Source organism: Talpa occidentalis, unplaced genomic scaffold (assembly GCF_014898055.3).
Source record: "Talpa occidentalis isolate TD23 unplaced genomic scaffold, MPIMG_talOcc4v2.1 talOcc4.13, whole genome shotgun sequence".
Taxonomy (NCBI): Eukaryota; Metazoa; Chordata; class Mammalia; order Eulipotyphla; family Talpidae; genus Talpa; species Talpa occidentalis.
In genome coordinates, this window is record NW_023601322.1 from 90,191,988 (window position 1) to 90,213,613 (window position 21,626).

The 21,626-nt window shown below is 46.5% G+C and overlaps 1 protein-coding gene across 3 annotated transcripts in view; it reads left to right on the forward strand.

The window, feature by feature from the left end:
- PDE5A (phosphodiesterase 5A) overlaps nucleotides 1-21,626 on the forward strand; it is a 118,289-nt gene that overhangs the window by 75,236 nt on the left and 21,427 nt on the right. For all 3 annotated transcript variants that reach the window (XM_037509514.2, XM_037509515.2, XM_037509516.2), the window contains exons 11-14: nucleotides 1,895-1,954; nucleotides 13,960-14,106; nucleotides 19,436-19,561; nucleotides 21,391-21,485. In XM_037509514.2, coding sequence (XP_037365411.1) covers nucleotides 1,895-1,954; nucleotides 13,960-14,106; nucleotides 19,436-19,561; nucleotides 21,391-21,485 — 428 coding nt within the window. The remainder of the gene's footprint in view (nucleotides 1-1,894; nucleotides 1,955-13,959; nucleotides 14,107-19,435; nucleotides 19,562-21,390; nucleotides 21,486-21,626) is intronic.

Here is a 21,626-nt window from a genome sequence, read left to right on the forward strand (position 1 = left end):
CAAGAATTACGTGACATTAGACACTCAGATGTTCCTTTTCTCAGCTGAGACCCAGAATATTTTACAAATGCTTTAAAAGTCATGAGACCAAACTAGAAGTCAGGCCAGTGCTTGGTGGGCAGAAAGCCACTCTTTGTTATTCACACAGATGTGTTCTGCCACTGCATCCCTTCTGTCTGCCCCTTCCCCTTTACCTGAGGTCCTCTGTCTCACCATGTGAGCAGTTAAAAATCAAAAAAGAAACCCTTTGACTCAGAGGTGAGGAAAAGGAAAAAAAAAAAAGTCTATGAAGAGCAAGAAGAGTTTGGACTACATACTTCAGAATCTCCCAGACCATCACAATTGGAGAGTTTTGAAAATTCTGCTTCAATAAGTCCTTGGTGGAGGCTGAGAACCTGGATTGTTACAAAGCTGCCCTGGGGATTCTGAATGTGTAGGCAGCTGGTAGAGCCTGGCTTGGTCACTGGCCTCAGGTAGGCACCCCCCAGGCTCCCCGCCCCCAGCTAGGACTAACTTACCCAGATGGGCCAGGCCCACTCCAGAGGGTTTTCACTCACTGCTTGAAAATACTCACTTCATATAACACGAAACTTGCTTATATCAGAGACCAGTTTAGGGAAATCGACTTTAAAAAGGACAAATGTGTCTCAGCCAGTGACGGATGCATTGGTAGTCTGGTGTAAAACGTACGTAAACCTCGGTGTATTCTTACTTAGTTGAGCCCAGAGGTAATCAGTGTTTTGGATACGATAACTTTGCTCTCAAGCCCTGTCAGATACATACCTAACCTAAAGAGCAGAAAGATAGACATTATCTGTCAAGGTTTGCCATGACCAAGATGGTACACTGTACTGTTTAAGGAAATTGCTACGGCATGATGTAAAATAAAAGACTTCGAGTTTACGTACCAGTGGAAACCACCACTTTTCACAGACGTCTGTTATTGTTACTGTATAAAACGTAGGTTTTGTCTGTCAGTTTTGTTTTCTGTCAAAAAAATACTTTAAAAAATCATTAAATTATAAACTGTACACCTGAAAACTATACAGTGTTATACACTAATGTCTTCTCAAAAGAAGAATATAATTGACATTTTAAATCCACCTGTTACCTTGTTTGGAAAGAATATCTAAAATATAAAATGTGTCATCATTTTATCACTTAAATAGGAATGAATTCTCAAGGTCAGTGTTGAGAAGGTAGGAAGCCAGACTTCTTAACTCTAGCAGGGTAACAGCATGTGCTGAAATGAAAGCTGGGTCTGAGGGCCCCTGTTCTCTCCTGGTGTGAGCTCGCAGCTCACCAAGTCAAGAGATGCCCTGTACTGAGTGTCCTCAGCTGTTCCTGGCACATTTCTCTGCCAGCTCCACTCTTCGCAGCTCTTGAACCCTGTAGCATAAAGGGATCCCTGAGTCTGGACAACATTTTATCCTACACGGTTTTCCTCTGTGAATCCTGCAGAGCTGAAAGCCTCTCAGAGCCACTTCTGAAATATTTCCTTCCCAAATACCAACTTTAAAATGTCAGTGTATGCAAAGATTTCTTTCCTAATTCTGTACACAAACAAAATGAAGCATTTAAAAAAAATTCAAAACAAAGTTTCTGCCAATGTTGAGTCAAAGGCAACAGCTTATAAAGAATGTGCTTGTCATATCAACATGCCAGCGTAAAAAAACTTGAGAGCGTTTTGTGAACAGTGTCATTTTTTTTTTCTTCTGAAACAAGCAGTAGAATGTAAATACGGGATTTGATCTCTGTTGAAGAAAAAAACAAACAAGGTTTGATATTCTGAGGGGTGGGTGTGATTCTCCAAGAAGTTTTAGCAGAGCACAGGCTTGGGGTGCTAGTGGGTACTGAGTCCCCTCTCATGATCCTCCCTCTGTTCCTCTGGCAGGTGCTGTCCTACCACGCCTCGGCTGCAGAGGAAGAGACCCAAGAGCTCCAGTCTTTGGCGGTAATTCCCCTCTTTCTTTGTGAAATGACCGCACACCTCTGATGAATAACAGAAACACACTTTTCTCAGGGTACCTGCATCTAGTCGTGGGTCTCTAGACACTTAATCAAATGCGGGGAATACTGAGATGAACTCATACATTTAATCAACTCTACTTATTTGCAGGGCCGGTCACTAATCACATCTGTATCGACAGACATTATATGATTCTGAATGTTTCCAATAATTACCATAATCTTTACATCTTTCTTTGGTCAAAATTAAATTTAGGTTTCCGTTCTTGGTGAAGTGGAGACAGGTGACTTCAGTGTGATTGTTTGGTTAGCCTAACAACAACAGAGAATTTATAGTGTGTTACTGGTAACCTATTCTGCGTTCTTGAGGACAGAGTGGTTTTATTTATTTATTTTTTTAAAGAATTATTTGTTTTCATACAAGAACGGAGGTATAGGCCAGATGTGCAGGAGGGTGAGAGGATTCACCAGAGACAGAGCGGGGAACAGAACAGGCAGACTGATGAAATACACTGCTGAGGGGAGCAGCGGGCGCGGCAGGAGAGGTCTTCTTCGCCGACAGAGTGGTTTTAATTTCAGACCCTATGGCTTATGGAGTGTTCCTTGAAATTGGGTTCAAATAAGGTCAGTTCCTGACATCCCGTTACATTCTTAGTCTCCTGTGAGAAGGCACGTCATTGCTCTAGGTCTGGATAGAGATTGCCTTGGTTGAAATTCATGAAAATCTGAAGCACTTCCCTACACTTGCAACTTAGGTCAGCCTCTCGGTTTACATTAATTTGAGACAACATAGATTGGGTCAGTAATTGACACGTGACAAGAGTCTGGGTCTCATGAAGAGGTTGTGGACATGTCATCGAGAGAGTTTATGTCATTGTCATCATCATTGCATCTTGCCAAATGCTAAGTCCCCTGTAACCTTGCATACATTTTCTCAGGAAAGTACTGTTAGGAGGGTCACACCGAAGCCACAGAAGCCACGTGACTTGCTCAGGGCCACACCAGCAGGAAATGGGTAGCAAGGTGACCTCTAGTGTCCATGTTCATAACCACCGTGTGTTCTGTTATGACCTGTTAAGGGGAGAGATTAAAGATGATTCCACTGTTTTGACCAAATGGCAGTTAGCAAAGGGGAGAGGGGACAGAGGAGTAGATAAATGGGATAAACTGAATCAGGTGTATGGTGAGCTTGGAGAGTAGATTTTTGGTGATGATCATAGCGTTCATACAGATGTAGAATCATAATCTACACTCCTGAAGCCTGTAGAATGTTTTAAGTCAGCATTACTTCACAAACATTTTTCATTAAAGATAATGTTTTGACCTTTGTAATTCCAAGAATGATGATGCCACTAGGTGACAGAAGTGGATCTACTAAGAAGGGAAGGGGACAGGTCTGGCTTAGGACACTGTGTGATTGAGGTGGAAGGAGATGGACGTCACCTGTCAGGAGAGGCCGCTCCACAGGTGCGAGGGGCTGCTGGTTGCAGTGGAGGGGGCATTTGGGCCTTCAATCGTGGATTCTTGGACTATCTGCTGAAATCATGGGACGTGCTCGTCAGGGAGGACAGCCGGCTGAGGCCTAGTCAGTGGCTCAGAGGGCAGCGTGGACCACTGTCAAGAAGGCAGGCAGGACTGGTTGTGGCTATAGGAAGGCTAGGAAGTAGAAGGACTCAGGCAAAGCTGCCGTGATGGGGTGATTGCTCAGAAAGCACTTCAGGAGTGAAACTCCAGAAGGTAAGAGGAAAGGAGTCTAGTCAGCTTTTAAAAATACGGTTCTATTAAGTAGTAGTCATATTAATTTTTAAACATTAGTTTAATGTGAATATTTTAAATGCCTCTTCCATGTAGAAGGGAAAAAGTGGATGGGTGCTAGGTGACTCCTGTGAAGCTTTTTATTGAGTGTTCTGGTCTGTTTTTGTGAGTTGGAGTTGCTCACAAGCTAGAGAGGTAACATGTTCTTGGACAAAGGGTACAAGACTGGAGAGCTCTTGAAATGACCTTGACCAGTAAAGACAAAGTGTGACCTAAACAAAAGGAAAAGAATGATAATAACAGCTTCACTGGTTAAGTATTTGCCTTATACCTTGTCAGCGGCCCAGAAGGCGGCATTTAAAGATTGAAAGTTCTTTGTGTGTGTTCGCTAAGCGTATTTCATCCACAGCAACCTTGTCAGGCCTGTGTTTGTTAGCATTTTGTAAGGTGGAATTGGAATGTTGGAGAGTTCAGGTTGTCCTACTCATGATCTCCCAGGCTGTAAGTGCTGACTGAGAAATAATCAGGCTGTAGTAGAATCTAGAAAGCATTTATTGCAGAGTAGGGCTTGTGACCCCAGGCCACAGACACGACATCATTCCACGGGTTCCACCAGCAAGAATGAAAAGTCAAGCAGGGAAGTGATAGGAGTTTGGGTCACTTGTTTTGATCTGTTTTTTCAGTTCATTTGTGTCTTTTTATAATTGATTGACAAAAGGCTCCAGACACGGGAGGTGGGTGTGTGTGTGTGTGTACACATGTGTGTACACGTGTGTGTACATCCAGCAGTGTGGTTGGTATTTTGTTCTTTCCTAATTGCGGACAGGAGGAAACTGGGAGTTGTTGGGTGCGGCTGTGCTTAGTCCTCACTGAGCTGCTCGCTCAGTTCTCAGCAATGCAGGTGGGAATAAGATGGAGTCTGATTCAAATTCGGCTTCACATGAGTGATGGAGCCAGTAGTAATCCAGGCAGTGTGGACTCAGAGCCCACACGCCATCATACGGCGCTGGGGAGAGCATGTGCCCTGCAAGGGGAGAGGGGACTGAGAGACATTCTCAGTGAAATCCTGGAGTAGGAGACTGAGTCATTTCCGAGAACAGTGTAGGGCGCTTGAGATGATTTCACCTGAAAGGTTAAGTCTCATATCGCCTCGTATAGAATTGTTCATTTTATGTGTCTGTAGTGGCATTTGAAGGAATGAGCGGTATTTGAATTATTTACCCAGACATCAAGATTCCTCAGCCCTCATGGACCCATCTGTCTGTTCCTTCTAGAAGGATCTAGCTTTGAAGTGGATGCATACCATGAATTGGAAATTCTTACGTGGAAAGATAAATTTTGAAGTTCTTGCAGGCCCTGTGGGGTTATTGTTATTTCTAAAACCAGAGCAAGGTTATACTTTGCCATGTGTTGTTTTCGATAAATGAAAACCAGCAAACAGACATTTCTACAGACAATGCTAAATAAAAAACACCAGGCTATTTGTTTTTCACTTTGAAAATAGCATAGATAGTCTTTCAGAAAAACCTGAAAATTCTTTTCTCAATTATGTTTTTAATATTAGCAAGGGAAAATCACTTTGGAATAACTGAAAATTGCTATCTTGCGGTATTGTTCAAAACCATCTGTTGTTCCATTTGGAAAGAGCTTTCTGGCAGCTGCGTGGAGACATTAGGGTTACTTAGCTTGTAGGTCAAGTGATTCATGTAAATTGGTTTGAATTCAGCAATTGATTTCAGCTCTAGTTTGCTGTTGACCTAACACAAATTCCTTCACAGCCCCAGCGACACAGGTGTCTGCATAATCCAGCAATTACCAAAATTGCTTTTTGTCATTTGTCTGATTGTTTATCTCTACTTAAAACCAAAAATAGCTTTAAAAGCTGTCAAATCTTTTCTTCACTTTTATTTTTAAACCTTAATTCTTAAGAGCCTTAAATAATGTCCTTACTCACACTAAATGTTTATGCCTCTGTCCAGAAAAGTTACCCAGTTGTACCGAAGTAATTTAGTTGCTAGAGCTCAAAATTCCTTTCCCCCCATATTTTACATGTGTTTTTTTTTTGTCCAATTCTTCTATTTTCATATTTCTATAAATTGGTTCTTTATTCTCATTTTATCCCCACTACTACCCCTTAGCTTTCATTCTTTCACATTCTTCCCTTTCTCCCTCTTAACCACAGGAAACCTCACACCCTCGATTAGTGTCCATCAGTATTTTGCTCTGTCAAATCATCTGCAAGTATTCTGACTTTCTGTACTACACCCAGTTCCCTCAAATGCCTTCCATGTGGCTGTGTATGGCCACATTCCTCTTTCCCTCCGGCTGGTTAGTCATCCTTGTCCTCTCCTATCCCTGGGCATTCACGTTGTGCCTGTGTCCTGGCTGCTGAAAACATTGTGGACCATACACCCTTTTGGGTTGTTGGTTTCACGTTCTTGGGATTGATGCCCAAGAGTGGGATTGCTGGGTCGTCCAGAATTTATAGTTTCAGTGTCTTAAGGTAAGCCCAGACTGCTTTCCACGATGGCTGTACCCTCTTACATTCCCACCAAAAGTGTAATAGGATTCCTCTTTCTCTGCATCCTCTCCAGCACTTGCTGTTGGGTGGGGGTCTTTTTTTTTTATTTATATTCCCCATACAATTACAACCCCCTGATTTTGACCCCAATCCCTCCTTTCCCTGCCCCGCCCCCAAAGTGTGTCTCTGGTTCATAGTTGTTTGTTGATTTTGATTTTTTTCTTTCTTATAGTTAATCGTTTTCCTGGGCCCTTATTTAGGTTTTCTAGATTCCTGCTATGAGTGAGACCATCCGGTATTTTTCTTTTTCTTTCTGGCTTATTTCGCTGAGCATGATCTGGGTGGGGGTCTTTTTGATATATGCTGATCCCATCGGTGCGAGGGGGTGTCTCACTGTGGTATTGACCTGTGTCTCCGTTATTAAAAGCAGTGACGGACACTTTTCCTGCATCTACTGGCCTTCTGGATATGCTCTTTGGTGAATTGTCTGTTCAGCTCTGCTGCCTATTTATTGTGTCGAGTTTGGTTTTTTTTTATTGTTAAATTGTTAAGTGAAATTTAATTTCTGTATGTCTTGGTTAGTACCTCCTTGTTTGTTGTGTGACGTGTATATTTTCTTCCATTCTGTAGGATCTTTTCAGCCTACTTATATTTTCTTTTACAATAAGTTTTTTTTTCCAATTTGAGGTAATCCCAGTTGTTTAGTTTATGCTTTTATTTCCCTCACCAAAGGGGTCAGGTATTCAAAACATCCTCACTGTTGATGTCATGAAACATTAATCCAGTGTTTTCTTCTCAGTTATTGTAGGCCTTACAAGACCTGTAATCCATTATAGAGGGTCACCACCCACTTTCCCACCATCATTTATTAAAGAGGCTCTTCTTGCCCCAGTGTCTCCTTTGTCATGAATTTTATCACATTCTTACTTATATTCGTGATGTAAAATTGGGTTTATCAGATAAAGGGTCTTACCTAATCACTTACATACCTTTCATTGATCCTTATTCACAAGTAATGGTGGTAACAATGATTGGACTCCAGCTGACTTGGTTTTGGTTATTAAAATGTTAGGAATTTCAGATATAGGCTGTAAGTGTTCATTTGTTAAGTAAATTAAATCTTTGACTGCCTTTCCTGCTTCCTCTCTTGTTCAGAGAGTAGTAAATAAATACGTATTAGTTTGGTTTTTTAAAACAAGCCCCTCAGTGTTGTCATGGAATCAGGGCTGATTCAATTCAGCCTTGATCGCTTCTGCTTTACAGCATTTTCTTCAGTCACAGATGATATATCGAACAGCACAGGGAAATCCTGTTGTAATCCACAAGGGTCTTCTGCATCCAAGTAGAGACAGAGGGAGGAGTCTAACACTTAGGTAGCATTTCCTAGGACAGCCTTTTCCTTTACCTTGGCTTGAACTTTTCAGAGTCAGCCAGTCACATACATGAATCCTCTTGATTAGGCTTTTGCTGAAGTGAATAGTCATCAGGGTGGATCCAGGTACAAACACCACCTAAGTCAGTGTTGGAGAGCTAGATAGTGATCAAGAGAATCAAAACAGACCCCCACTTCTTGGGAAAATCTAGACAGAGAGCCAAATTATAAATGGAAATTTTGGAGCAGGTAATAACAAAGAAGAGTTTATCCTGAAGGTCATCGGGCTGATCTTGATCACTGCTCTCTGTGGCATCCATTGAGGTACACTTCCTCCAACAGTGTTAGAAAAGATCTGAGATAGTGTGGACTTCCTTACACCATCAGTTGACAGCGTTCATTTTTTATTGATATCTGGAACATTAGCTGGGCTATTTCTTTTTCACACTGGCAAGACTTAATATATTCTTTTTATTTTACTGCTTTCACGTATCAAGCCAACCTCTCTTTGCTGCCAGTGGTAACAGTAGCTCCAAAGTATGGTGCCACCTTTCTTCAGCTTCTGTACCAGCTAGATGTTAAATAGATCTGTGTATTTGAGTCTCCGTTGCTATAAATTTACTCTAAGTTTTACCGATAGGGATATATGTATTTTATAAAATCTTCACATCATTACATGCCTTCTTTATAAGATTGTGAAAAACTGTATACTCATTACCATAGTTTTTTTAATAGTCTGTTTCTTCCCTGTTGATATGGAAAGGAATCCACTTACATATTGTTAGAAGGAAAACTCATAACGCTTGTTTATTTAGTAATTGAAGAAATTATCCAAGTTCAGTCCTGCTGTGCCTGCTCACTTAATTCTTGATAAGATTTGGTCCCACATACTGAGTTCAATATTTACCTCCTTTGTAGAAGCAGATTTCTTATCTATATTTGTATTCACTTCTGTCTCAGGGACAAATGAGTTCTAAAAGCCTGGAACGCTATCTGGGTTTTTCTTTGAATAACACATTTTTCAGTGTGTGTTCAAATAGGAGTAGGGAGACAGCAGCCTGCTGTACGGTCGAGCGTGATGGCTGAAATGAGCTATATTCAAAGACCTCGACCCAGACTGCTCTCCCTCAAAGCGTGCCCCGTAGGTGGGCGGTGATGAGGACTGAGAAGAGAACTCTGGATACCTGACTGTAGCTGCCAGTCAATTCCTCGGACACATTTTAGCTCTGAAAACAGTTTCCTGAAAGAGTGGAACACTGGAGACATTCTCTTCTCCTCCTCACATTTGTGGCTTGAATTGAATAAATATCAAGGAGTCATGTAACAAAATACCTTTGCAAAATACTGAGGCGAATGGGAAGAATTTGACATTTTATGGAAGACCAGGTTCAGTGGCTGCCATTCTCTTCAGACTTAGGTTACTAAATAGCTTTCTGAATAAGGAGCCTTTTCTGCACCATTCGTTTGTGAGGAGTCCTTGCTGTAATTGGTGTTTGGGCTGTTGAGATCTGACACTTGAGAACTGAGGCAGCAGAATGCCTTTGATGGTTGTGTGACCTTTTTTGCAAAAAGATCATACAGTTGAGCAAATTGTATATGCATGGAGCCGCGCATCTTTATTTTCTCCCGAGGTTACTGGAGACTTTGCCACCAGCTAAATATAGACCTTTTCATGAGGCATCTACCAAAAATAAGAAGCTCAATAATTTTAAAATGATCATTGTATATACCTTACCAAAGTATATTATTTTCTGTGAACACAGGTATTATGGGCTCCAAGGAGACTGTGCACTTTATAAATGTATGATTGAGTGAGCAAGAAGGCACCTTCCCTTCACTTGCATAAAAGGGAGCCTGTGTGTCCTATTACCTGTGTGAGTGGTCTTCATAATGAGAAACAGTTGAACAAAAGAAGGGTTGTTGTTTGTCTTTATCAGTTAGGCACTGATAAGGTTCAGGAGTCTCTTTGACTTCAGAAAATTAGTTGACTTTACTAGTCAGGGTTCTCCAGAGAAACAGAAGTGATAGGATGGATCGATCCCTCGTCTGTCTACCTATCTATCATATATCTGTGTATCTGTGTATCCATCGATCCATCCATCTATCCAGCTATCCGAAGAATGTTCTGAGCAATTGGCTTGAGTGATTTCAGAGCTGGGAAGTCCAGCAGTCCTCTGTGTGCAAGCTGAAGAACCCTAGAAAGCCGATGTGTAACTCAGTTTGTCTCTGAAGGCCTGATGACAGGGCAGCTGGTGAGATGCGATGAACGTTCCTAACTCAAGAGGCAGGGAGAATTCTTCTCCATTGACACATTTGTAGATAGGGATCCCCACCACCACTGGGAAGTCCACTGACTCCAGTGCTAATCTCCTGCAGAAACACTATCAGGGATACACCCAGAGAGCAGGTGTAATTGGGCCATAAGATTAGCCATCACTAGTGATCACATAGGGTTATCGTGTCCTCACATTCCCTGTCGTCATGCTGTTAGGATCACTTGTGCCAACTGTCAACATGCTTGTATTTTTGCACTTAGAAAACTATCAGTGTTACTTGTGTCATCTCCAGTAGGCTAGTTGCTCCTGAGTAATCCAACATCATCGTCATTAATAGTTACCAGTTAATGATTGCTGAAGAAGAACCTGGTTTTTACATGCTTTGTTACTGGAACTCTGTCTATGGTTGGCTTCCTTCACCCAACCCAGTACTGCTCCCCAAAATATATCTGGTTCCACTCCTAGTGAACTGCACTCCCAAAGGTGTTTTTTTTTTCTTATTTTTTTATAAGAATGGTGAAAAGGGGTGCAGGCATGAGAAAGTGTGATTAAAAGGTGACTTAAATGACGAATTTCCTTTCAAGACCAACCAGAGGTGACCCAATTTCTTTATTGCTTTGAGAGCCTTCAGTTGACCACTCACATGGAATGGTTATTATATTTTATTATATATATATATTTTATTGAGCACCTTAACACTAAGTAACACTATGCACGTTGCCTCTTAACACTATGTAAGATTTAGGAATATAGGTTCCCCCTCTTTCAGATGTGAGTGCCAGGTACAGTTAAAGAACTCAGAAGAAAAATGAGGTTCTATTACTGAACCATTTGCCAAATGGAATCTTTATTTTTTTTTTTTTAAGATTTATTTATTTATACAAGCACTGGGTACAGTCAGAAGCACGGGCGGGTAAGAGGATTCACCAGAGCCAGATAGGAGAACAGAAGAGGCAGACTGATGAAGAAATACACTGCTGAGGGGAGCAGCGGGCGGCAGGAGAGGTCTGCCCGCCATGTGGGACCCTCGCCCAGCAGCTGGGGATCGAACTGGCGCTGCAGAGGCTGCGGGCAGCTTCACAGCCCAGCACTCAGCTGCTGCACCACCAGGGAGGCCCCAAATGGAATCTTTAAACCAGTGAGCTTTGTGTGTTGTTTGTTGTTGTTGTTGGCTTGTTTTTTTGTTTGTTTGTTTGTTTGCATTTCGTCTCTGGTTAATTTGACACAAACTGAAGCTCTCCACGCTAGCAGTGTTAAGGTATATTCAAATCAAGCACTGAAATATCTTGAGTGTTTGTGTGAAAACTCGCAGGTCCGTGCTCTTCTGTGGTGGAATCAGTGGTGTCGCTGGCTTAGGTGGTGGCCTAGTTCTAGGGGTTTTGAGTTGGATCATTCAGCCATAGTCTCTTCAGCACCAAATTCAAGGGAATGTTACATTATCGCCTGAATAAGAGCAGGGTCGGAAATCTCCCTTTGCAAAGTCTAACAAACCAAACCATCAACTGAAAGGAGAAGCTGTGACTCCTGAATTGTGTAGACTGACCTTCTCTCGGGACTGCCATGCACTGTATTCCTCGCTGTGAGTAAAAATAGTGAATGTTTCCTTACAAAATGGTCAGAATTACAGGCAACGTGTTTTATTTAAATCACCGCCGCGGGCTGAGTCTCTCGTGAGGGCCAGTGGAGCGGTGACCGGCGCGTTTCACGGGGCGTCTCACTTCCTCAGGGCTTGTCCATCGTTGATTCTGGGCTTCCCCGCCCTCTGTCCCTCGCCACCAGGTTCTGAAGGGAGGCACTTGCCCGACCCCCCTGGGCCAGCCGGGGAGGCTGAATTGCAGAGAAAGAGCTGATCTGTGGGTGGAGAGTTGGAGACTCAGGGTGCAGGGAGCAGCCACCTCTGCTGTCGCCCTCCTGCAGCCTCCCCTCCAGGCTTTGTGGAAGGAAGCAAGGGAAACTTCCTGTTGCTCCCATAATGAAGCCCTGAGGGGGGGAAAAAAATCTGTTCTTTGTGCTCGCAGGTGTGCGAGGGAGACAGCTGTGATCTGCCTTCAGTTAAAAAGATGGACTTACTCCCACCTCCACACTCGCGACACCCCCGGGTGACCGCCCCGTCTCTGGCGTTGGCGGCTGTTGTAGACAGAGAAGCCTTTTGTGTAAACTCACAGCCTCCTCTCTCCCCTCCGCCGATGGAATGGGCTTAACAGAATCTATATGTTCTTGTCCGTTTGTCTTGGGAAAAGAGGCCTAGTTTGGAGTGTGAAGACAGACGTGCACGGAGAGTGTAGACGTGGCCGGGGTGCGTAAGGAGGGCGTGAAGGTCAAGGCGCGCAGGAGAATGAGCAGGTCCCCCAGGTGTGAGGGAAGAGCACAGGTCACTCTGGAAGATTGTGTTACTCTGACCTTCTCACTTCACCCAAGGTGGCGGGAGAGCCGAGGAGCGGCGTGCAGGGTGTTCCTCAGGCAGCGCGGGAGGGAGTCAAGGGACCGGGAGGCAGGAGAGTGACCCTGGCTCAGGTGGGGCTGCTTCTCGACCTGAAGTTCAAGCCTCTTCCCATGCGGTGATGCAGCCCCCTCTGGCGAAAGCAGTGCACGTGCTGGCAGGGGCAGGGCCAAGGGGTGGACAGTAGGGGTCTTGGGCATTCTGACGCCCCTGGGGCCCCAGCAGGCAGTTAGAGGAGCAGCATCGCACAGCGCTAGTCAGTCTCAGGAGCCGACGCCGTGGCCTCAGCCAGAGCTGCTTCCTGGGACTGGGTCTCCGTGTCCTCGGACTTCACTGGAGAATCAGAAAGTCTCTTTCCTCCTTCTTGCTAAATTCTCCCAGTTTTTAAATGGGGTCACAAATTTGGTGGTTTTTATTTTTTTTTTAATAATAAATTTTATTGTTATATTCCCCATACAACTGCAGCCCCCCCATTCTGACCCCAATCCCTCCCCTCCCACCCCCGCCCCCCTAAAAGTGTCTCTGGTTCATAGTTTTTTGTTGATTTTGATTTTCACTTTCTTATAGTTACTCGTTTTCCTGGGCCCTTATTTAGGTTTTCTAGATTCCTGCTATGAGTGAGACCATCCGGTATTTTTCTTTTTCTGTTTGGCTTATTTCGCTGAGCATGATAATCCTCAGTAAGCAACCCAGCTGGAATGCACCTGACACCTGGGGCGGACGGGCTTCCTCCTGCTGGGAGGCGGCGAAGCTTCACACCAGGACTTGCCGACCCTGGTGGTGGCAGATGCGCCGGTGTAAAGGGCTTGAGGTTCCCGCCTGGCCACTCCTAAGCGCTCACATTAACCGCCCGGCACAGCCATCACGGGGCAAAGGTCGGCCCCGCCTGAGACGCCGCGTGGCCGGGAGCCGGGGCAAAGGGGGGAAATGGCCTGACAGCGAACTTGCTGTAATGACCCGGTATTCCTGGGCCTGGGGGTGCTGGAGGGCACGCGGCCCTTCTTTGGGTGGAAAGGGTGCCCTCGCAGAGCCGTCTGCTGCAAGCGGGGAGCTTCGCAGGAGCAGCAGGAGCCACAGAGGAGCGCGGCTGAAGACGAGCCAGGTGGAGCTGAGACATGGCGGGTGTTTGCCGGTTGATGATGAAACCACTAGCGTGTTATATGAGCAACAAATGTCCCTCCCCAAACCAAAACAGGTTTCCCCGGAGGCAGGCCCAGGTCTGCGCGCCAGGGACACCAGGCAGGTGTGCTCGGCGCCCGGCTCCGAGTCCGGCTGGTCTCCGGGTGGCCCAGGTGCGGCCGAGCAGGACGGGCCCTGGGCGGACGGTGGGGCTGGGCCCGAACCAGCGAACCAGCGTTGCTCCCGTGGCCGGGGAGAGGCACCTCCTGGTAGCGCTCGCGTTTCTGTACCTGGAACCTGGTGCTTGGGTTCCGGTCCCTAAGGTGGTCCTGATCCAGTGCTCTCGTGATCCCGCGCAGCCCTGGAGCCCCAGCCCACGAGGCCGGGGGGCGCCTCCCTAAACACCTGTGCCTGGAGCGAGACCGGAGGGGCAGGGGGGCCCGTGCCCGAGCCTTAGCGCCGCTTGGATGAACACCCTCCCCCGCCCCGATTTCCTCTCGTCCCTCAGGCTGCTGTGGTGCCGTCTGCCCAGACCCTAAAAATCACGGACTTCGGCTTCAGCGACTTCGAACTCTCTGACCTGGAGACGGCCCTGTGCACCATCCGCATGTTCACGGACCTCAACCTGGTGCAGAACTTCCAGATGAAACACGAGGTAGGGACGCGGCCTTCGGGAAAGCGCGTGTGTGCGCGCGTGTGCAGGCGTGACCCATGCACTGGGGTGACCGTGTGTGTGTGAGCGAGACTTGGGGATGCTAATGTGCCGTAGGGATTCTGCCATTTCCCCGATGAAGAGACCGTCACCTCCTGTCTACCCAGGGTTTTTACCCCCAGCCGTCCCCGAGGCGCCTCGTGCCCTGTCTCCCTCCCGGCGCCCTCTTGGCCTCAGAAAGCTGGCTTCCTTTCCTAGCAGGAGCTCGTTGTTCCACGTATGTTGCTTGGCCACACCCTCCACTGGCGAACCACCTGGTCCTAGGCCTTGGCAGCGCGCTGGCTGTGCTGCTCATCATTCCCTCACGCTCCTTCCGTTTCCCCCTGAGGGGCAGCATTTCGTCTTTCCTCGTGACTGAACACGTTCCATCGTGTGGGGGACCAGGCTTCCTGACCCCACCCTCTGTCGCGGGCCACTTAGGTAGTTTCCAAGATTTGGAAAGAAAGATTAGCATCATGCAGAGCACTTTGCAGGGGTTCCTAGCCTGTAGTAAGCATCGGATCAAAGAGGAGGGGAGAGGACCCCTAAAACAGAGCAGGGTGTGCAAAGGGGCACAGGAGGGGCAGGAGATGGGGGTGGGGAACACTGGGTGGAGGGATGAGCAGCGACAGGAGAAGCAGCTATCGAGGAAGGGGCGTCTGTTTTGCTAGTGCGTAGCTCTTATTTCCTTGGGCAATTAATCTCTCAGGTTTTCGGTGACCTAATCTGCTAAATGGGGATAATGGTATGACCTTCCCTTGTGGGAGTCTTGTGAGAGTCGCACATGCATCGGTGTGTGGTTGTGTCTAAGCATGTGTGTGTGTGTGTGTGTGTGTGATACTCTGCTTAACACCTGGGTGTAGGGTGCATGACAGGTCTCCCTTCTTAGGTCAAATTCAACAGGGTTATATCACCCCATCAGAGCCTCCCTGTTGGCACCAGGGGTTAAAGGCTCAGTGCTGTCCAGCTATCACCAATCACAGCTGCCTGAGTTCAATCCCCAGCCCAGGAGCTACCCACATGGTGCAGCAGACCTCTCCTGTCTCACCCGCTGCTCCCCTCCGCAGTATATTTTGTCAGTCTGCCTGTTCTGTTCCCTGCTCTGTCTCTGGTGAATCCTCTCACCACCCCCCCACCTCTGGCCTACATCCCAGTTCTTGTATGCATAAATAAATAAAAATCTTCTAAAAAAATCACCCCGTCAGATTTGGCTTTTATAGGTTAGAGGGCTCACCTTTTTTTCCCATTCATTTTTTTTCTGTCCTGCATCACTGTAGTCCCCATAATTCTCCTGCCACTATATCACCTGTGAACCACCACCATGCTACCCTGCATTGTTCCCCCCCTGTGTCGACACAGCCCCCCCTCTTTGCTGCACGCCTCGGTTCTATGGTCCGCTCACTAGCTTTGACTTTTCCTTGACCTTTTGTTTGGTTTCTCCATCTTCCACATATAAGTGAGACCATCCGGTATTTATCTTTTTCCTTCTGACTATTTTTGGCCAGCATAATCTATAGGGCTCACTTCTAAAAAGCCTTCTCTGTTAATGGAATGAAAACGCCATTTATTGCAGGAATCAGAAGGTCTCTGTGAATCTCAGTTCTACCTCTTGCTGGTCACGGGACCGCGCACATCTGGACAGAGTCTCAGAATCCTTCCTTTCTGTCCCTGAGCTCGCGCATGTTGGAAGCGAGGCGTGATTCTGTTGAGAAGGCCTGGCCGGAACCCAGGCTGTGATCTTTGTTCTGATGATTGGCTCACAGCTAGCACTGAAGTGTCAGGTGTGAAGATAGTTGCTCGGTGTTTCTTTACCCATCTTTATTCTTACCTTTTCTTGACTGTTATCCAGTGCATGGTATTTCTCCTCCACGTCTGATTCATCTCCCTGCCTTTTCGTTGGAGTAACTGTTCCTCTGATTCTGGAGCACATCACCCTGAGCATCCTGGTCCTGGCTGGCCTTCCTGCCTTGCGGACCCTTGTCAATTTCGGCTAGGGCCAGTATGATTTTAGGATGAGGAAATTGAAATGTTATTGATCGTGAGGACGTTAGCTTCCTGCAGCTGCCTTCATGACGGATATCTCCCACTGAAAGGTCACTTCCCTGTGTCTCTGTGGCGTCCGCACCTGGAGAGACACTGCCGTGACCTCTGCAGGCGTCGCTCGTGCTGACTCAGACTCTTAACCTGCCGCGAGCCGCCCGCCGGAGCGGTGCTGATTGGCGCCGGCTGCCGCTGGCCTGCTGGGACTCTCCCGGCCACGTCGTCTGAGCCCTCGACGGCCATGGCGTGTTCTCTCCCTCAGCAGCGCCTGGTGTCTCCGTTCCTGGGAGAGTCCTCGTGTTCATGTCACACCACTGGGACAGCTGCTGGCAGTTCACACGTTGTGCTGTCAGTCCCGTGTTGATTTATTTGTTGGCTTTATTCGTGCACTTCTGGTATTTTCCCCACTGCGAGGCATTCTCAAGGGCCAGGGCTGAGCTGTGTCTTCTGCGTCCTCTCTTGCTCCCAGAGCATCTTGAGTGGCTGCCACTCGGGGCGTAGCAGGCCTGGTGATGGCCGAAGGCGGATGGGTCAGTCCCTTCTGGTTCTCTCCGGAGGTAGCAGGGATTCTCTTTGGTTTGATCACGCCTGTGTGGCTACAAGCATCAAGAGTAAGGGAGAGCAGAAAGGACTGTCGGGAACAAAATCAGTCATGACCTTGAAAGTTACTTTGTTTTCTGTCTTGTCTCCTTGTACACACTTCCCCTCTGATCCTGCCCCTGTGTGATTCCCACTGCATGTGCTAGAGCAGGGAAGGACTGGATCGCAGATCTGAGGACTGGATCGCAGATCTGACCCTGCCAGCCCTTAGCGGATGGGGCCATAGTTTCCTATAGACCGTTGCTAACATTGTGATGACCGAATCCAGGTTGCATTTAAATCGGGTTACGAACCACCGTATCTACCGGTTTAGTCAACACCAGTAGGTCTGTCTTAATAGCCACACAACAGACTAGTCCATCTGAGTAAGGTTTCAGTCATTTTGGCCATTTTTCACACATATAATTTACGTGCGTATTTAACTTTGTCAACAAATTGAGTGCTAGATAGATCCACAGGTTACATTTCTGGATTTTGCTGCTTATTTTCCTTGATTTCTTTAACCAGTCACCAGCAATTTCCTACCACGCTTGGCGATACCGTTTCTATGTGTATCTTAATATTCTCCCAACACCGATAACAAGAGCTGGGTAGGATGGGGAGAAAGAGCCCCAACCTGAAGAGGAAGGGGTGAAGCTGTCTGGGAAGGGCGGTGTTGGAAAGGGACGGTGTAATTAAGACACTTCAACTAAATGCAAGATGCAGTAAGAAAAAGCATCACATCAATTAGAACAGACACATTGGAAGATACTGAAAATTGATTACAAAAAAATACAAGATTAAATCTAAAAAAAAAAATAATATCATTAAGCGTTGTTCTTCCTGGCCCGTTTTTCTCAGAAAAGGTCAAAGTGCACGAAACCCAGTGTAGTCGTGAGACACAGGGCAAGCTAGGGTTATTAGGCAGTTTTAGGGACAGGGCAGGAGGGGACCTCTGAAGAATTTAGGGAGGCTTCAGAGATAAGGACAACCAAGGGAATGTAACCAATTCCACTGGGAAAAACAAACATCCTAGGACCATTGTTAATAATAGGGGAAAAGCAAACATCCTAGGACCAGGACAATATTGTTAAGGATGGTCCTGGTTTTCTTCAGGGGATAAGAGAAAGTGTAGAGATGCTCACCTGGAGGACTAGGCCATAAAGGGAAAGCGATAAGCATAACAAATGGGGAAAGAGAAAGCTGTGAGATAAGGAATGTGAAATTCCCCCACTTCATACCCTCTGGGAGTTAGCCAATCAGGAAGAGAGACTGAAATTTTAACATAATGAGAGAGAGAAAGTATATATTCCTAAAGTAATATCCCGTACCAGCTCATCTCGGCCCCTCCCAGGTACCTTATACCTCGAAGTCTTTCTTCTTTGTCTCTTTTCTTCCTAAATAAAACTCTTCTTTCAAAGACAAGATTTGTCTCTCTCTACTTACTTACTCCAAAAGTCTGTGAATTCCTTTCTACGGTTTCGCGAGAAAAGAACTCGTGGTAAAACGTAACAGTTGTTACACACGCCGGCATCATTTGCACTGAACCTCGTTGAGCCTCAGATAGACACGTTTCCCTGAGAATACGGTGACTCCCCAAGGCACATATAGGCTCGTAGTTGTCACAGGGCCCTGAGAACTGAGTCATAGATCGGGAATAAAAGAAAAGAAAAAAAGGAAGGATGTAAAATCTGATTTTCTACCAAATCTACTAGCATTTTCCACCAACGAGGAAGCAGCCTTGTTTTGGGCCTACTTCTGCAGCTTGTCAGCCTGTGCTGAGTTCTGTGAAAGCCACATTTTTTCCAGGGTACTTTTCCCAACCCCCTAGGGCAACACTCCGTGCGTTTGAAGCATCCCCAGTGATATGCAGAGAGAAGCACATATTTATTTTTACATCCCCCAAAGCATAGTAAATCATTCAGAATTGAAGAGGCAGTTTCCAATCTAACACAAACACGAAATAACCAGAAGTCCCTCGGGGATTTGATTTGAATGCACCACTTAAACATCAGATTAAGCCCAGTTTGTGAGATTTTTCTGAACACTGTCTCCCTCCCCACCCCGCATTTTTCAAAATGTTTTTTCCTATGAACCCCCAGGGTTTTATTTTGCATGCATTTGTGACTCTATCTCTGTAGCTATCTCTTGGTAAGCAAGCGGCAACTCCCCTAACATTTCAGCAGAGTTTAAAAGAGATAGAAATCGCGATGACTGACAGAGGGCTTGGAGCTCCAGTTTGTCCTGGGGTTGTGTGCAGCACCCCTCAGCCTCTGTCCACCTCCAGCCTCACCGAGTCTGGTTCCTGACACACACACAGGGCAGGGTGGACAGGCTGAGCGGGGCTGCCGCAGGGCCCTCTGAAGGTGAAACACTCCCCTGTCTATCTGCACACTCCTAACTGGGGACAAGTACTGTCTTCTTACAAGCTAGCCAGGGCCCTACCTGGCCAATATACTTGAGTAGCCACATCCCAAGTCTAGCTCTGCCAGCGCGGGGCTTACCTGGCAGGCCTGGGCCCTGCTCTCAGTGATCAGCCTGTCGACTGTGAAACCCTCAGGAGGGCCTCCCTCACGGCGGGAGGATGGAGCAGGTGCCCTGGGCCTGGCCTGACACTAGGCGAAGGTGCAGGGAGCTTCAGCCATGATTGTCAGTCCTGCTTTCTTTTCCAAAGGTTCTTTGCAGGTGGATTTTAAGCGTGAAGAAGAATTACCGGAAGAATGTCGCCTATCACAACTGGAGACACGCCTTTAACACAGCCCAATGCATGTTTGCTGCCCTGAAAGCAGGCAAGATCCAGGTACTTGTTAGAGCCATTTACATTTTTATAAACTTTTGTTGCTTTTGGTAGTCAATTTTACAGCATGTTCTGTCAGTTGTTTTTTTTTTTTTTTTGATGTCCACTTATGATAAACAATAACATTTAGTGACACTTGCAAAATACATTCCGTTTTCTTAACTAAAGAAAACTGGAATGCCCAAATGCAAAATTGCTGTTTTCTTTCATATATAGTGTGTCTGGCACATTAAAAAAATCTTTAACCTCATGCTTAGCCTTTGGGCAAGAGACTCTTTGTCTTTGAGAAAAACCCTGCAGTGTAAGAAAAGTTACCAAATTCCCTATGTCCACATTCACCCTGTTTCCAAGAAGAATTTCACAAAAGCACCACGTTCTGGAGTTGGCCTCCTGGGTGCGTTCAGGATTCTCTCTCAGTCTCACTGTCTCACTCAGTTGAGTTTACCAGCAGTGTTTCGTGGGAAGGGGAGTGTCTCATACAGGCTGATCGGGGTGCGCTCTTCACAAGAAGACCCCATGCTCAAGTAATTTCACCCTTTCCAGGTCAGTGTCACTCGTAGCTCTGTCCTTCCACGCTAACTTCCGTGGGACTCGACTGGTTTGAGTGAGTGTTTCCAGGCGTCCATCTAAAACTCGTGATAATTCAGAGCTCCCATGCATTTTCCTTAAATTATAAAAACGTTAACTCTCTGTGCTTGCTTTCATGGGGTGCATATGGAACTGGCTAGCTCTAAAGGAAGATAATGCTTCCCAGAAGTCCTAGCAAACATATATAAGAAATAGGGTGGGGCCTCCCCGGTGGCGCAGCGGTTGAGCGCTGGGTTGCGAAGCTGCCTGCGGACTTTGCGGCGCCGGTTCGATCCCCGGCTGCTCCACGGCCACTGGAGGAGGGTCCCACATGGCGCGCAGACCTCTCCTGCCGCCCGCTGCTCCCCTCAGCAGTGTACTTCGATCCTTCTGCCTGCTCTGCTCCCCGCTCTGGCTCTGGTGAATTCTCTCACCCTCCCGCGCTTCTGACTGTACCCAATGCATGTACAAAACAAACAAATGAATACATAAATAAATAAATAAAAATACATGCCTCTCTTAAAAAAAAAAAAAAAAAGAAATAGGGTGAACTTAATTTGCAGGATGCTAAGGTGATAAGGATTATACCCCTGGAGAATAGCCTTGCTTTTTGTGAATTAAAAAACACCAACTTATGATTTTTATGCATGCTGGGAACTTAGTATTGAGAGTGTTGACCGTTCCAGCAGAACTGAAGAGGTGATAGTTTCTGTTTTCTCCTAATGAAGGAAATGTTAGTATAGACAGTACAAATGGCAACTATTCAGAAATCACCAGTACTTAGCTTTGGAATCTAGCATGCAACTTTTTTAAAGCCCAAATTCCCCTGTTCTTCATCTTTTCATTCTTTATCATCTGGCTTGATACATGCCTTGGTGTGTTCCGCGGGGATACAGGAAGCAGTGGCCGACGGTGGGGGCTGCAGAAGCTGCAGTGAAGTAAAAAGAGAGCAGGGAACTTGATTGTTTCACATGTAACGTCCTTCATGAAGGAGTCATGATAATGAGCTTAAGTACCCAGCTACTCCTGGGAGGAGCATTGCCGCTTTCTCTGTCGATGAGTGACGTTTGGAACAGCCCATCCTGGCCTGCAGAGCGCACCCGATGCCCTGCAGAGTAGCGTCCTAGAGGGAGTCCTTCATGGCTGCGAAGAAGCACAGCTGCAGAGCACTGAGGGAAGAGGGGCAGGACCCTGGAAAGAGGTAGGAGTTCTCTGCGCCCAATTCTTGTTTCTCTTTCTCGCCTGCGCTGCCTTTGGTGAGACAGAACAAGCTGAGCGACCTGGAGACCCTGGCGCTGCTGATCGCTGCTCTCAGCCACGACTTGGACCACCGCGGGGTGAACAACTCGTACATACAGCGGTGAGTCTGCCCCGGCCCAGCAGGACAAGTCTCTGAAATTATGGCCTGTCTGTTGTACCAGAAAAGCCACAGCCACGTTTGATGGCGCAGTCTCTCCATCGGTCGAGGCTCCGTGACATGCTTTGGTTTTATTTCAGGGAA